Source organism: Phodopus roborovskii, unplaced genomic scaffold (assembly GCF_943737965.1).
Source record: "Phodopus roborovskii unplaced genomic scaffold, PHOROB, whole genome shotgun sequence".
Classification (NCBI taxonomy): Eukaryota; Metazoa; Chordata; class Mammalia; order Rodentia; family Cricetidae; genus Phodopus; species Phodopus roborovskii.
The window spans coordinates 3,583,844-3,601,195 of record NW_026126638.1 but is presented as its reverse complement, the minus strand read 5'-3'; the positions used below and the strand labels follow the sequence as shown (position 1 = coordinate 3,601,195).

Below are 17,352 nucleotides of genomic sequence, written 5' to 3'. Positions count from 1 at the left end.
CAATTAGAACCGAAATGAAGAGAGCAGAATGCTCCGGTGGGGGGAGGGGGCATCTGTGAGGTCCCGGCCTTGACCTGTGGCCTGGAAAACCTGAAGGCTCAGCTGTCTCTGAGTTAGCCAGCTAAAGGGTCCTGAGTGCTGTCTCCTTCCCCCATTGTTCTACCCCCCAGTGCCTGACAGATGGCCCGAAAGGGAGAAAAAAGCTCTCAAAGTGAAGACAGGGATGCATTGTATAAAAATTCACACCCCCCGCTGCCGCCCAAACTCCCTTAAAAAAGGATCGAGAGAACCCTAATGGGTACGTGACATCCTCACAGCTCTCTCCCATAAAAGGGACTTCAAGATCTGGTGATGGTGGGGGAGGGGCCGAGAAGGGGGAGACGGAGAAACGTTGTGGGCCCAGGGTAGGGGGGGGGTTGTCAAGCAAATCGAGGATAGGAAAGCTGGACCGCAGCCCTTTTATTGACTTGTTCCTGGTCGTTTCCTCCAAGCCATCTAGGCGGCCACCTTTACCCCAACCCGGTCCCTCTGAGAGGGGTTTGGAGCTCTTCTAGTCTTGGGCTCAGAGGGTGAAGGAAAGGCTAAATAGAGACATCCTAATCAGTCTTAGAGTTGAAGGAGTTAAGGGCTCCCCCACCCCTATCCAGACACATCCTTTCACTCCCCAAACCGTAATACGCGAAGAATCCAGGAACCTCCTGGGGGGGGCGGGGGAGGGGCGACAAAGACGAGCTAACGGTGGCTGAGTCTTGCCTGGGGCTTGCTCTAGCTAGGACGACTTGCACCCCGGCTGAGAACCTCCGACAGCCTCGAGGACGCCGGCTTCCGGCAGCCTGGCGCGCGGCCCTGCGGCGTGCGCTCAGCCTTAGCCCCCGCGCCAGGTGTGCGCCGCGTCAGGAGCGGAGCGGAGCGCAGCGCAGGCGGCCCCCAGACCCCGCGGTCCCGGGCCCGGGGGCGGTCTGGGGGTCTCCGCCGTCAGCGCCCCGCCACCGCCCGCTCCCGCGCACCTCCCACCCCGCCCCCACTCACCCGCTCAGCCCCCGGGAGCGCGGAGCAGGACGCGTGTTGCTTCGCCCAGCGATCGGCAGAAGTTGGGAGAGTTGGCGTCCGCCTCCCTCCTGCCGGACTTCGGAACCGCGGCTATAGCCGGCGAGCCCGCGGGGCAGCCTCCCTCCCGCCCAGCCCGCAGCGCAGGGGAAAGGGGCGCGGAGGGGGTCGCGAGCTCGATCAGAACTTGGAAGCGTGCGAAGGGACGCGAGGCAGATGAGGAGCGAGGAAACGTGAACAAAGTGGCGACCGCAGAAGGGACTCCACGGAGCTCGATTGTCGCGGAGGACGCTCTGGCAGAGGGGCTGACTGGGGATTTTTTTCTCCCCTTCCTCTCGCATTCTTTGGCTCTCTTTTAAAGCCATACCAGCCCCCCCCCCATCTCTCTCTCTTTTTACTATCTCGAATCCCCAAACCTTTGCTGGCTCTTATGGGCATGAAACACTCCTCCCGCTGCCTGCTCCTCCGGAGGAAAATGGCGGAGAACGCAGTCGAAAACACGGAGGTAAGGAGGCGACCGGGCCGGGGCTTTGGGCGACCCTGCTGCCCACCCAGATCCCAGTGTGCTGGCGATGGCTGTTGCCACTACCGATGCCGCGGTGCCAAACTTTCCCCATCCGGCTTGTGTCTCTGGCGGCAGAGAGAGAGGGGGGGCGACTGTGCATGTCTCAGCTCCCCCTCTTAAAAATGCAAAAGTCTCTTTCACCCCCAGCACTCTCTTCTGCCACCTGCGCTGCTCCCTTACTGCTCCCCCCAAGTCCCAGACCCTGGGCAACCCTGCTCCCTTGCCCCTGTGCACTGGATTCCTACAGTGATCTCGGATCTCGGCTTTACGCAGAGCTGAGGTGGATTATATTAGGGCCAGGTCTGCTCCCTGCAGTGCCTCGACCATCTCCCACCGCTGCCTGGGCTTTATCCTTCAAGCTCGAGGCGGTCCCCAACCTCCGGGTCCCAGCAGCACCGCGGAGAGCTCCCGGCCTCAGGGGCCGACCTGATGGCGGTACTCAAGCACCTGCAACCAGACCCCTCCAGCCCACACCGCGGCTGGACTGGAGGTCTGCAGTTCAGGAGTGCTAAAGGAGACACGGGAGCGCAGAACCCCGGGAGGGCGCACCGACCGCGGCCCCATTCAGCACCAGGGACAGCGCCTGCCGCAGCCGAGCCTGCACAAGGCGGTGGGGGCTGCGCGCGCTAGGCTGCAGCGCAAAACGGGTCTGCGGTCACTTGTCCCGCAGCAGCTTTTAAGGAGGCCGCTCTAGCTCCGCAAATGATACTCTTGCCCACCGTCTTCGGCAGCCCTTAGGGCAGCTCCTTAGCTGCCCTTTCTCTACTCCGGAGTTTGCCACGATCTTCAGAGAGCCCAGCGGGGCTTTGAGTCCAGAGCAAGTCTGTTCTTTCACCTAGCTCTGACCCTGTTGTCATTACAAAGGGATTGTTCCTTGGCTCTGGGCACCTGTAGTCACAGAGGGGATCGGTGTGGTCAGCCCCCTTACCTTCTTGGAGGAACCGAGTGCCGAGGTGGGGGCGGAGTGGGGTGTGTGTGATCATGCCTTATTCGGTGGCAGGAAAAAGACACAGAGCAAACTCCGGGGCTCTATTAATAGCCCGGTGTCTGGTGGGGCTGCCGTACATTTCACATACGGTAACCCATATGCAGCGTGGGGCGGGGATGGGGGTGTGGCGCGGGAACTGTCCCGGCCTTGCGGGAATGCAAAAACAACGTGAAGACCCTCCCCGGCCTTCTTTCCTAGAGGTCACAACTCATCCCCCACCCCACAGTGTAGGCAGCAAAGCTTAAGAATTCCCATTTCCTGGGCACTAGAGGCAGCATGCTCTGGCAACTGTCGATTTTTTGAAACAAACATGCTCTGGAGCTTGAAAGACACGGGACATTCAGCAGCTAATGTTTTCTCCTTGAGTTAGGGCAAAGCCAGCCCGCATGTCGTTCCTTGGTCCATCCTCTTCCCCACCCCCAGCCCGAAAGCAGACCTTTGAAACCGAGTATAGCACCAGGCGCTCAGCATCTCAGCAGAGCAGCTCTCTCCATTCCCCTCCCCCTCCGCCCTCTGATCGCCCACCCGAGGAACAGGCTTCTAAAAATAGCTTGGAGTCTCAAGGCCGAGCTCTGGTAAAGTGTTGGGCTAGCCAGCACGTAGCAGTCCCTGCAGCTCAGTAGCTATAGCTGTTCCCCTGTGTTTCCCTACCCCACCTCAGCTCTGCTTGTCTTTAAAAATAAAAATAAAAATAGTTTCGTGGGTCCTGGTCCGCCATCACCCGGACTGGCGCGCGGAGTCTGGTGCAGACCCGGGCCACATTCCGCAGTGTGCAGTGGCGGCTGTGGCTCTCTCCCTCTCCGTGAGGGTTAAAGGCGTCCGGAGCAGGCAGAGCGGCGCGCGCGACAGGCTATTTTTACTCACTTCCCCCGCTGCTCCAAGCTCCCCCTTCTCAGCAGTCGCACATGCCAGCTCTGCTCAAGGCATCAATGAAAACAGCAGTAGAGGCGGCGGCGAGGGACAGGGCGGGGAGGGGGTGGGGAAAGGGGCAGAGAAAAAGAGACACAGAGACAGCGACAGAGACACACGGAGAGGAAGACAGAGAGCAGAGAGAGGTGTGCGGGGCATAAAGGCATCTTGATAGGAAAGGGCCCAGCTGGGGGCTCTTGGAGACATAATGAATCAAGGGAGGAGGAAGTTCAGCTCTAGCAACTTCCTTGGAGAAAGGATGGAACACAGACTTGGTCAAACAAACATGCCCAGCGAGGCATCCAGGCCTCGTGACTACTGCTTGGTTTTCCTCCAGGAACGGGCGGGCTGTTTTTGGAATAAGCTAGGAGCAAAGCAGTGCTTCCAAAGTGGGGTATTGTGGGGGTGCATTGCCTGCATGGCAAGAGCAACCCTATGAATGTGTGGAGATCTGGGTCCCTGCTCATTCTGTACCAGGAAAATGAAGGTCCCCAAGACCCCAGTGGCCTGGCTCCTGCCCTCAAAGACCTCTCAGGTTGATGGACACTCTTGCTGGAGAGCCCTGTTGAATCCTCCTGGCCTCTTGCTGGTATTAACACACTCCAGTGAGGCCACAGGGGAGCAAAGGTTAGTGTGAGTTTCTCATTTTATATGAGGCCACAGAGTAGCTTAAGGCCAGGTAGTGCCTACAGCCAGCTGGTGAGTTAAATTAGGCTGGGAACATGGATTGCCCTCGCTTTTGATTCATTGCACTTTGCCCTACTCTCGCTATTTCTAGCAAGATACCATGTGTGAATGGGAGTAGATGGGGAGTGGGAGGAGAGGATTGCTCTGGAAGGGAGGGAGGCTGAGAGGATGGCATGCCGAGAGGAGTTTTTTTTTTCACAAGGAAAAGATCTGGAAAGAGATGGCAGTCATCAGGCAGGGTGGGGTGGTGAGGGGTAACTATGCTGTACTGTGACCACAGTCCCCAGGCCCAGTGCAAGGTAAGAAGCTAGGGTATGGAGCCTCCAGTGCAAGGCTTTGTGGCTATAGCTGGTCCTGGGCACACCTTCAGTCACTTCGATTTTGGTTCCCTAACGTTATTCTGAGCTGATTGTGGGTATGGTGTAAGGATACCCCAGGGCAGGCCATGACCTCACTTCCTGCTTTCTTGTGCGCGTGCGCCCTCAGTTACATTCCTCTTGCCATCAGTTCCCTGTACTCCAGACAAGCCTTGGACTAGTGAGGGTGACCTTGAACTTCTTATTGCTCTGCCTCTACTTTCTGGGTACTGGAATGGGACACCACTGCATTGGGATTTATGCAGTAGTTGGATCAAACCCAGGGCCCTGTGACTATTAGGCAAACACTCTACCAGTGAGCTAAGTCTTCAGCCTGGTGCTGGGGCCTTCTGTGACATCTGTAGAGCCTCCGTGTCCACTCTTTGCAGTCAACCCTCAGTGCCCAAGGGAGGCCCATTAACTCTATGCTAGGATTCTATGCTACAATCCTAGCCTCCAGCAGCTGGCCATGTCTGGTCCAGTCTCATCCGCATGGCTGACTTTTGAAAGGAGAACTCTGCTTTGATAGCTCAGCTCTCAAAACTTAGGTGCTACCTCACTTCCTACAAGGTGCCCACGGTCCTTAGCGTGGTGGACAAGGCCCTTCAACATCTGCCCCATGGGAGTCTCCGAGACAGCTGAATTTAGGCCTGAATGCTTTTGTGTTCACCCCTCCATCTATGATGCTTCTTCCCATTCTCCTTTCTGGGGGAGAATAAAGTCTTCCTCAATCTGCAAAACTAAAAGCAAATGTTGCTTCCTCTCAGCAGCCTTCCCAGATCTCTCATTTAACATCTTTCCCTAGGGAGAGCAATCTATCACTTCTTCTTGGGAATTTGTGCTGCCTGCTTCTTGCCTTTTTATTGCAAGGTGATCATCTTTCATACATGTCCATTTCTCCAATTGGATAGGCAAATTTTTGTTTTTTGTTATTACCATGTCTTATTTTGGGCTTGGTATCTGCCACACAGTAAATAATGTGTAGATTGAATTGATTTGTGTAATTATAATACTTTCTAAAGCCTTCTGGCTTTTTAAAAGTTGAGGTTCCCATCTTGTATTCTTCAGCTGTGCTTGAGCTAATGCAGTCCTTTAGTACTCACAATGAACTAAGATTCTGGGAATCCAGATGTTGCAATACTCAAAGCACTCTAGTACAGTTTTGTTACTCAGGGACCTATCCAATATTTGGTAATCATTGCCTCTTGCTATGGGACATTCATCTACAAGAAAATAAATGTATTAATCACAAGGGCCTCTTACAAGCCAGGGGGTTAACGGACCCTTCTCTGTTTTTCTGTAGTAATTCTTGGTTACTGTCTACTTGCTTGGGGATCCATCACCCTAAAGGAGAACACCAGGGCTAGAAAAAAGATACAGTTTTAGCAACAATCACTTCAAAGAATGTTCTGTTGACTTGCTGTCCCAGAAAGAGATTCATCACAGACTGAGGAAGATTCTACAGCGATGGCAGAGTCTGGGTACCCATGAGCACAGCTGGAGCTGTGGGGATAACTGAGCTGACTTCCCAAGTGCTGCATAGACTTTAATTTCCATTAGCTTCAGCTTCACTTTCAGCTGAAGTGCATGGCCCCATTATCCCAATGTCAGAGAGCTGAGAGACAGGAGTGAGAGGAGGCAGGAGGCAGCTGCCTCTAAATCTCTTTCTGAAGAATGTGGCCACCAAATACCTACTCAGGCCATGGAGTCAGGTATCTGGGTTTTAAGTCCAGTTCTGGACTCCCTAGATGCGTTGCTATGTTGGGCCAGCCATTTCAGAAGATTGCTGTTATGATTAAATAATTCAGGCTTGTGCTAGTGTCATGAGACTGACTCGTTCCTGGCCAACACTTGGTGTTTGACTGTTATTCTGACATCTTATAAGAAGCTTGCCAGGAGAAGTTCATTCTGGGTGGACTCCTCCCTTCCTTGCTCCTCTTGTTCAAATGTCCCCTAATCCGTAATCCACATCCATTTTTCCTTCTTGAGCAAATCCTGATTTCAGCCCTGAAGTGAGTTTAGGAGAATTAAGAAGATACCCACATGTTTTTCCCCCCTGGCAAATCCGGCTTTGTAAGAGTCCTAAATTGGCTTTTGGCTGTCAAAGAGGGTGAAACACAACACTCCTGTCTCCAATTTGGGAGTGAGCTTCATTTCCTCCTCTTTGCTAACTGCAATTCGAAGTGATTCTCACATACCAGTGAGGAACATGCAAAGATCTGTAAAAACACTACTTACACCTTGGACTGTACTGTACCAGCAGGGAAGAAATGGGCAGCCTGACAATGTGTGAGCTGCCAAGGTAACTGCAAGAGGCTATTGTGTGTATGAGACACAGGGGGTTTCATCTTTGCAAACAGAAGCAGTAAATGGATGGAGGATGGAGAGGGACCTCCAAAAAGTTGCTTCGTCATTGCTTTGCCTCTGAATGCCCTTACCCAAGATGCATAGTTGCTCACTCAGTGGTCTCTTGTCAAAAGGCTTCAGAGAAAATGGTCCCCTTAGTTTCTTAGTTATCTCAAGTAGTTGGAAAATTCTTCCTGGAATTTGAGCCTGTTCGTCCTCTCATATTGTAATTACAGTCACCTTTGTAAAACTAGGCGGTTAGCTTTCTAGCTAAGGGTTTAGCTATCAACTCCTATTTCTTCCTTCTTTTTAAAGACAGTGTCTTATTGTGTACTTTTTTTTGACAAATGCAAACAGTTTAATCTGTGCAGTTTATAATGTCACAGTCTTAGAGCCCAGAGAAACTCGAATCTGGACAAAGAGAGAACAACAATTCTGTAGTCTTAGAACAATGATGATTCGGCCCCTTTTAAAGAGATCTTCAAATTTCTGGTTCTGCCCTTTTGGGCATGTTTTCTGGTACATCTTGACCCATACATAGCATCATCCAAAGCTCTATTTTTCTTCACATAGATATTGGAAATTGTGCACAATGAGAGCTCCTTCTTCATATGACCTTTAGATGCCCTTTCCATCCTATGAGACACCATGAGACACATGCTATTCCCATTGACAGGTTAAGAAACCAAGGCAAGGATGACTGGGGTGGCTCTCAAAGGCCCTCACATGTGTGGCTGTTGGAACCAAGACCCTAAACTTTGACTCTCTAGTCACCAAAACCTACATTTTGTCAATTTCATGAGCCTGGAAAGACATGGGAAAAACCAAAGGCAAGAACTGAGAAATGAAAACAAAGGGAGGAAAAATCAGTAGGAGAATGAGGACCTGTGGGCTTGGGAGACATCTGGAAAGAGACCTCTATTGCGTATGTCTGCGTGGGTTTGAATCCCACTCCTGACACCAGATACTGCGGTTAAATAAGGATCAGGATAAATAAATAGGCCGAATAGATGTTTATTCAGGGAGAAAGAACTTACAGCCTAGACAGATGAACACCAGTAATTTCCACCAGATGCGCTCCTGTCCGAGTCCTGCCAGCAAGAGAGCTTTTCCCGGCTCTTCCTCCGACCTCCTTCCACAGGTCACTTCCGCCTATGGCTCCACCCCCAATGGGCGTGGTCAGTGCCACAGAAGGACTATCTCACTACAGACCTCAGTCCTGCTTTCCCTTCTCCAGGAACCTTGCTGTTGTCTCCACCACCATCTTGCCACCTTCACTTCCCAAGTCCTCAGAAATGCCTTGTGGACAACAAGGACTCGTCAGAACTTATGGTGGAGACAACTATCTCCCCTTCCCCTGTGCATCCATGCAACTCCTCCTGGAGACTGTGTTGGTGGGCTAGGAAAACACACTCCTGTCTAATAAAGTTCACAGCCTTGGAAGTTAAACTCCAGGCCATCAGCATTAATTATATCTGGACTCTAAGCTAGCTGCTACTTGGTGGGAATGAAGTGCTCACTAAAGACTGTGTTGTTTGTTTGTTTTTAAAAGATCTCTTTGGTTTCACCACTCATTTTACATTCCCTAGTGTTGTTATAGTAGAGTACCACAAACTGGGTGGCTTAAAACAGAATGAATTTTTCTTTCACAGTCCTGGGAGCCAGAAGTCTGCAATCCAGCTGCCAGCAGTTGGTTCAGTCTGGAGGCTCTGGCGAGCGTCCTTGTCTGTTCCTTCCCTTTCTCTTAGCTTCCTGTGGTTGCCAAGTGTGCTGGGCATTCCTTGGCTTGGAGACATAGCATTCCAGTTTCTGCCTCCATCTTCACATGGTGTTCTGTTGTCTTGTGTGTGTGTGTGTGTGTGTGTGTGTGTGTGTGTGTGTGTGTGTGGTGTGTGTGTGTGCATTAGAAGTCCATTTGCTTATCTACCCTCCTCCACTACAGTGGGATTTCATGATTAAGACTGCAATCCCAAATAAAGTCACTGTCTTAGTTAGGATTTCTATTGCTGTAATAGAATAGCAAGATCAAAGTCAACTTGAGGAGGAAAGGGTTATCTTAGCTTAAAAATCTCAGGTCATACTTTATCAGTGAGGGAAGTCAGAGCAGGAACTCAAGCCAGGAACTTGGAGGCAGGAACTGAAGCAGAGGCCATGGAGGAGCGCTGCTTATTTGTTATGGTATAATATACTACTTATGCTTTTGTTATTATATACTTGGCATAATATACTACTTGATATAAATACTATTTATATTTTGATCACACTCTGACATTCCCAAGACTGACAAAAATTTTACTTTTAATCAGAGGGCAGAGCTAGCTACTAGCTGACCAAAATTAGCCATAGAGGTTTCAGAGGACTGAGGACATATGGAAAGACAGGGGGAAGTAATAGGGAGGGGCTTAGGAGATTCCTGGCCCTTTTGGATTAAGGAAGGAGAGAAGGAGAGAGAGGAGGTCATCGGCCTCTCCTCCACTTCTCTCATCAATCAGGTTCTCACCCTGATATCTGGCTTCCAAGTTTTTGTTGATAAAGAATAATTTGCTAAACACTTTATCTAGTGCCCAATGTTTACATACTGTGTGAAGATGTATTGCTGTGATTGGCATAATAAAAAGCTAAATGGCCAATAGCTAGGCAAGAGGTCAGGCGGGACTTCTGGAGACGGATCTCTACGATGAAGAAAGGCAGAGCCACCAACCAGACATGAGGAAGTAGGATGAGCAGTACAGAGAAAGGTAGTGCCATGTGGTGGAATGTAGATGAAAATAAATGGGTTAATTTAAGTTATAAGAGCTAGTTGAGAACAAGTCTAAGCTAAGTCCAAGCTTTCATAATTAATAATAAGTTTCCATGTTATTTGTGAGCTGGCAGCCAAAGAAAAAGCTTGCCACACATATTGGCTTGTTCCACATAGCTTGCTAAGCCTGCTTTCTTACACAACCTAGGACCACTTGCCCAGGGGGGGCTCCACCCACAAGGAACTAGACCCTCTCATACCAATCAGTAATCAAGAAAATGACCCATAGAGTTGTCCATAGGTGATATGATGGAGGTCTTTTCTCAATTAAGATTCCTCTTCCCAGATGATTCTAGCTTGTGTCAAGTTGAAAAAAACAAACAACCCAATAAACCCAAACACAAAACCAAAACAAAAATGAAAAGCAAGAAACAAAAAACTAAAACAAAACTAACAACAATGTCAACAAAATCCCAAGTTCCAAAACCACCACCACCATTAAAAAAAAAAAAAAAAAATCCAAGACAGTTACTTTCCTAAATCCGTCTTTTGAGAGGGGCACATTCCAACCTGTAGGCTCACCCAGTACCACCCGCCACTTAGTAATGTGTACAGAACGTGGCTGATGAATGATTGGACCGTTGTTTGACCAATGCAGGTTAGTTCATCACTGCTTCCCTTTCCTCTCCCCACATCCCTTCACCTAGCTACTCACTCCACCCAGGGTCTCTTATCGTGGGTTTTCCTTGAGCCGTAGCAATTATCACAAGAGCGATCGTGTTTAATGTTGTTTTTTTCATTTCCATTGGGCACAGTAAATGCTGTGGGGGCTCTGTTTTCCTTAACAGCAGCAGTAAAAAAAGCAGGTCTTATCAATTGCATTTTGAAATTGAAGAAATTGCAACTTGCAGTGGTTAATTGTCTTGACCAAGAGTATACAGTCAGTAGGGAGCTGGAACACAATGCTTTGCATTGCCATGGGCTCTGTTATTGACACAAGGTCTCTCTTTCCCCTTCCTTTTTCTCCATGTCTGTCTGTGTGGCATATACATTGCTCAAACATGTTGCACGTGTGTATACATAGAGGCCAGAGGTCTGTATCAGGTGTCCTCCACCTTATTTTTTCAAAAAAGCCATCCCCCTACACCTGGAGCTTGCCAATCCAGCAAGATCACTGGTCAACAAATCCAGAGATCCTCTCTCCAGTTCTTACTTTAAGCTTGGGTGCTGGGGATCCAAACTCAGGTCGTCATATGTCCATGACAAGTCCTTTACCGATGATGCCACTCCTGACTCTGTCCTACCTACCAGATAAACTTGTAGGCATGGGAAAGAGCCCACAACTGATTGACATCTGCTGACCTGTAACTGGACTAGTGGGGTAGCCCTGCAGGGAATTTGTTTGAGAATTTCCAGTAGAGTTATTTAAGTGGCAGAGTTGTGAGCCCATCAGCAGTGTAATGGCAAGGCTACTCTGGGCAGCAGGGGACAACCAGCCTCTAAGTACTTACTAAATGTAAAAACTCGGCTACTGATTTCTTGGCCTTGAGTGCAGGTTGAATGCAGGCTCTTGGCCTCTGTGGCTGAACTGTGATCTTAGCTATTTGCTGCTTGCCAGCTCTCACAGGTTACTCCATGTATCCACACCAGGCATTCATCCATGATCTGTGACAGTACTTTATCCCTTAGGGTCATCCTGAGCATTAAGTGAGGCTGAGCACAGTGTTTAGATGGAGGTTTGTGCTCAGGAACATGAGCCATCATTCATAACCTGGGCTTACTGGGCAGAGTCTTAAAAGTGGGAGCAGACAAAGAGCCTTAGCTGATGACATCATACAGTCTGTGCGGCAGAGGCAGGAGCCAAGCAGTGGAGGAAAGGCTCAAATTCAGGTGGTCAAAAGACAGCTGGAGACAGGTCCGCAGAACATTGCTGCTCTAGGGTGCCCTGGTCCCATGGCAACAGCCTTGTCACAGGAGGAAGGGGATTCTCTATAAGGCACCACACTGGGAGCTCATTCAGCCCTGGAGGGTCAGCACCTGGTAACATCTACAACAAAAGTACAATCTCAGAACATACCAGCAAATCTGAGGGAAATGGGGATGGGAACATCATTCGGCCAGACTATGGTGTTCCAGACAAATCACACAATGGCTCCGGTGCCTCTGTGCCCCTCCCCAATCTGTCTCCTTAAAACAAACAACCAACCAACCAAAACCAACCCTTACCCGTTAATTACTATACCATTGTAGTACTCTCCTTCATGTTCTTAACAGAGAGAAACTGAGGCACGAGGGAAGAAGATAGACAGGAGAGAGAGGCCCAGTCTCCCAGGATGCAGGGCAGATAGCGTGGTTAATTAAGGAGTTAAGTTTCCTCCCCTCCTGACCATACATCCCTCAGGAGAAGATTTTGTGTGCTTGACCTGGCCCAGGCTAGTCTAGTTAAGTAGGACTGAATTGGGCTAATGGCACCAGAAAGGGAGTGACAATTAACAAATTCATCAATTAGGGCCCTATTTGCCACTGCATTGTGGGAGATAATTTCCTGCTAGAGGAAGTAAAGTGGTGGCCTTTCAAGACTGGGGCTCCCAGGGAACGAAAGGCTGGGATTCCGGCAGATGCATTCAACTCAAGGACTTCGTCTCTCCCCGACAAGCAGGTATGGCAGCAGTTCTCTGATGAGGGTCCATCAGAGAATCCGCAAATAATCGTAGCCCAGGACAAGTGTACACAGGGTTTTAATTAAGGACTATCCTGTGTTAATAGCAACACACATTCGCCTAAATTTGCCTACAGCTGCACAAGCGAGCCAGGGAATGGAGGACTAGTTGATGGCTGCATGATGTTACACCTGAGTCTCATATGCAAGCACCCATCCCCTCGTATTAGAATTTCTTTCCATGTCCCTTTGCTCAAATTAGAGCTGAGGGTCCCAGTGTGAACCCAGGGTGGTTTGGGGGGCATCAGGTTTTCCTCCCTGTGGGATTACAAAGCACATTCCACCAGGTAGCCAGGAGCATTATGCTTAATAACGACTTTGGACACCAAGAAGCCTGACAAATGGTTTCTTCCTCTTGGACTTTACTCGCCCAGCTTTTGTTTTGCTGTTGGCGGAAAATTTATAGTTCAGAGTAGGAACAGTTGCTTCTAATGGTCTGGGAGAACCGGTGTGAAAGAGTCCTGGCAGGCTGTGGGGGTGGGGAATGGATGTGCCTCTGTAGGGGGTCTTCGTACCCACATCTGAGTGGGTAGGCATAGTGCAGACAAGCTTGTTCGCACCCTTACACACTCATCAGACGTGGCTTGAGATCTGTTTGACAGAATGCATAGAGGCAGTTCTAATTGCTGGTTGGAGCTTCTGAGATAGAGGTAGTGTCTGACATCTCAGCGGAGGGGGGCGGGATTACATGTGGGCCGTGGTAAGAATGAGGCTGGTGGACCAGTTACCTTTTCTGTCGCTGCGACAAAATACTCAGCAGAAGCAATTTAAGGAAGGGGGGTTATTTTGGCTCACAGTTTGAGGGTACAGTTCATTGTAGGGAAGGGCGGTGAAGGGACTGGAAGGGGCGGGGAAGGAGGGTGAGGAGCCGGGAAAGGGGTGGGAAGGGTGGGGTGGGGAGGAAGGGACAGGAAGGATGATTGTGTCACCCTGTGTCACTATGTCTACAGGCAGGAAAGAGAGAACTGGACACCAGTGCTTGCTTTCTCCTTTGTATTCATTCCAGGTACCCAGCCCACGGGATGGTGCCACCCATATGTAAAACAACGCAGGAACTCCCTTGAGACACTCACAGTGGTGTCTTTCCTAGGCAGTTCTAGATTTCATCAAAGTTGATAGTCAAGATGAACTGTCACAGGCAGCTGTGGGAATACTGAGGCAGAGCCTTGTGGAGAGAGCTCGGAGTTTGGGGCTCTGCATCCTCAGATCTCCATCATGTGTGCGTCCTGTGCAATGGTCTCCCTGAGGGCTGGGGACTGGGCTGCCTTCTCTCGCTCCCAGGCTTTCTCCAGGTGACCGACCTCATCCTTGTCCCTGGCTTCTCCCTGGAATTGTGAGTTGTGTAACCTAAGTAGCCTGCCTCAGGTGTTTTGTCACAGTATTGTAGCCTCCTTCCTGGTTCATCTGTGCTGCTTCTCAACCGCAGCAGCGTTGCAAACCGAGCTTTCTCCTCTGAGTTCACCCCCATGTTTGACTCCCTACAGGACCTCTCCACTTAGGTGTCTCATTGGAGCCTCAGGGTCCTCAGATGTCCATCTCTGATCTTCCTCTTTGTCCTGCAACGCTCACTTCTGCTCTGTGTATCCTCATCTTACCGAGTATTCAGTCACCAAAGCTACAAACCTAGACTTTCTCTTCAATAACGCCTGGTGTGTGTGTGTGTGTGTGTGTTTCATAGGTACGTGTGGTGTACGCATGTGAATATGTAGGCGCCTGTGCCTGAACGTGCAAAGGCCAGAGCAAGACAGGTCATGGGGTGTCTTTCACTATCCCTTTCCCACCTTATTGCCTTGAGACAAGCTCTCTCACTGCACAGGAGGCTCTCTGGCTAAGGCAGCAGGCCATCAAGTTCTCAGAATCTATTTCCGCCCCTCCTAGTGTTGGAGTTACAGACATGCCTGACTTTTTACATGGATGGGTCCTGGGGATTTGAACTCAGATCCTCCTGGTTCATAGGAAGTGCTTTTATTCATTGAGTCATTTCTCCAGCCCCATTTAGACATCTTAGGTACTTGTTTAGATCTACCAGTATGCTCCCTCTACTTGGTCTGTCATCCCTGGCTGCTCTGAGATAAATTAAATGCCTCAGTCTAGGATCTGAACTACCCATAATGCTCTCCTAACTACGTTCTCGCAGTGCCTCTGCACAGGGAAGTCGATATGACACCCTACGTCAGTCACTTTCCTTGTCATTCTGACAGCAACATCCGACACAGATGACACATAGGTGGAAAGGCTTGCTTTGTCCCACGGCTTCGGAGGGGTCTTCCCACCATGGAAAGGAAGGCTTAGTGGAATAGTTCTGTACGTGTGGGAGCTTGTGGGAGAGACATTCATGTCGTGGCTGGGTCAGGAAACAGAGAGAACTAACCCGGAAGTAAGAGTTGCATATAACCTGCATGGCATACTGCCAGCAACCTACTTCTACCAAACAGGGCCCATGTCCCACCAGCAATCTACTCTTACCAAAGGTCCCATGACCTCTCCAAACAGTAGCACCAGCTGGAGATGAAATGTTTCATCACACGAGCTTAAGGGGGCACACACAGAAGACATTAGACTTCTGTTCCTACGGTGGCCCAGGTTCCTCTGATGCACACCTGCTCTTGGTTCAGCATTGCCTCTCATTCTTTTATCTTCATGGTTAAAAATAGATACTTGCTACTCTCCGATGTAAAGAAACCCAAACTGTGTGGGCAGCCTGCACTGAGGAGCTCTGTGATTTTGCCGCAGGGCACTCTGGTGGCATGTCTCAGAGGCTCTGTTGAGCCTGCACCCTGCCCCACTCCCTCGGTGATCCAGGACCTTTGAGCACTTCAGGTCCATCCTCCAGCTCTACAGTGTATGTCACATGACCTGGTGAAGCCAGAGAGGACCTGCCCTGAGCCCCAAGGAAGAACTGCCTCCACTTGCCTCGTCCATTCCCTCTACTTTCTCTGGTCCCCGTTTAATACCAGGCACTGTAGTCAAAGTAGAGAACCAAGAGGCAGAAGCCATGGTCTGGATTCTGTTGTTGGAGGCCAGCAGACAGGGAGCATGGTGGCTTCTCTGAAAAGCAGGCAAGGTGATTGCTATCCATTTGCTTTATGGAAAGGCCTTTTAATAACCAGGGATAATGGCTTCAGGACCGCTTGAAAGTGTGCTGTCAGGGAAGATCAGTGTCCTCCAGCTCATTAAGCTTAGTGAGAATTAAATAATTTTAGGATGAGGGTCAGATTCGCACTCAACAGCTCCTTATTGTGTGGCTGACCTTTGCTTAGATTGTGTTTGTCCTCCCGAGTGCTGTGAAACCAAGAGTCACGGCACCAGAGGTTTTCCGCTGTCCCACCACCACAGTTCTGATGCTAACCCAATAAATACTGCAGGCCTCTGTACCGGTCACACCTGGTTAAGTTCTCTTACATTTTGGTAGATGAAGGGACCTGTAGATGTGCTTAACATCTTACCTGACAGCAGGGGATTTTGGAGGTCCTTTTAGGAGTTCCCATGCATTAATTTGTTCTTCCAAGTCAACTGAACCCCCAAAGAGCAACCATTTCTTTGCGGTGTAGCCTATCAGACCGCTTGTACTTTGCTGTTCCCAGGTGTCTTTGGAATCTGACTCTGGCCTTCTTGCATGTCACTTCTCCACTACCAGTCCTTTCCAAGCATGTTGACAAAGGGAGCAAGAATCTGAAGAATGTCAGCAGCTTTGGGACTATGTTTAATAACAGCTGTGAATTTCGTTCCGCACCTGGCTGAGGCAGACCCATGCCCTATCGTACATCTTTCAAGAGGCTTCTATCCGGTCCACCTTCAGACAGTGACTACTACACAGTAGCCTGCTGCACTAATGCTTCACTTTAAGGAGCCTAAAGTGACTTAGCAGATCTTGGACTCTTTCTCCAGCCTCAGTCCAGAACAAGGAGGATCTGGGCAGAGGAGGGGGCAGGGTGTCAGTGACTGCCCCTTGATGACAAGCGGCTCTGTCTGAGTCAGAGAGTCGGCTTTGGGGCCATGTGTCAGGTGCTGTGTTCATCTTCTAAGCTCTCCTGAACCCACCCTGCCTTACTGCTCCTGCAAGGCGGTGGGTGGCTTGCCCCCTCCTGAGCACCTGTTTGACTTAGTGTTGGAGCTGGCTGTGGCCCCAAGACCTTCTGGCTCATCTTGCCAGAGGTGCCGGGAATGCCTGCTGGGAATGCCAGGGAACAGCCTGGTGCTGACCATTGCTGCTGCAGAATGGGGGGCAGTAGCTGGCCTGGCCACATCTTTTACACGGAAGGAAATGAAGCATGCTGGTAATCTTTTTCAGCTCCTCCAGCTCGCCCTCTAACTCTCCCCAGAACATTCTGAGGGGCTTATTGTAGAGAGTTGACATGCAGTACCTCTCTACTGTCCCATCTCCAGGTCTGTCCTGGCATAGCAGCAGCAGCAGGGATGGAGGGCAGGGCAATCAACCATGTATCCCCGTTTCTTCTCTGTGTGGTCCCTGTAGAACAAGGCTCCTTTTATAAACTGGAGTTGTCGCCTGTCTCTCTCCCTAAGATACACGGGCTTTGAGTTCTGGCAACTTCTCTCTTCTCATCTGAGACCTAGGCATCATTGTGGAGCCCCCTACAGCTGTGGCTTCCCCTAAGGAATGCTCACAAAGAGAAATGAGTCTCATTTACTCAGCACACTCTGTCCAGGGAGAAGGCACTTTTCAACACACCCAGTGGAGATCATCTAGTTTAAATCTTAAATAATCCTGTGAGTGGGTATGCACCCTAGCCTCAGTTTAGAGATGAAGATGAAGCTGTGAGCCAGTTAGTTTCTGGAAATTTCCCAAGTTCTGGTGGTCACATAACTGGCTTCAAGAGAACCAGTTAACTTCTAGAACCCACATGGGCCTTGGTTGCCCTGGTGCCCCCTGAACCAGTCACAGCAACACTTCCTGGAGCTGTTAGAACTGTAAGCTCCCCCAGAGCCAACTTGCTGTATTTAAAAGCTCTAGAGGTAGGGTCAGTAATCATCTCT

At 50.1% G+C, this 17,352-nt stretch overlaps 1 protein-coding gene across 1 annotated transcript in view; it reads left to right on the top strand.

Moving 5' to 3' along the window:
• Positions 1–1,436: 1,436 nt before the first annotated feature.
• The window catches only part of Prmt8 (protein arginine methyltransferase 8), a 79,661-nt gene continuing 63,745 nt past the window's right edge, over positions 1,437–17,352 (top strand). Inside the window, exon 1 of the mRNA XM_051173222.1 lies at positions 1,437–1,552. Within this exon, the coding sequence (XP_051029179.1) occupies positions 1,478–1,552 (75 nt within the window). The 5' untranslated portion in view covers positions 1,437–1,477. The remainder of the gene's footprint in view (positions 1,553–17,352) is intronic.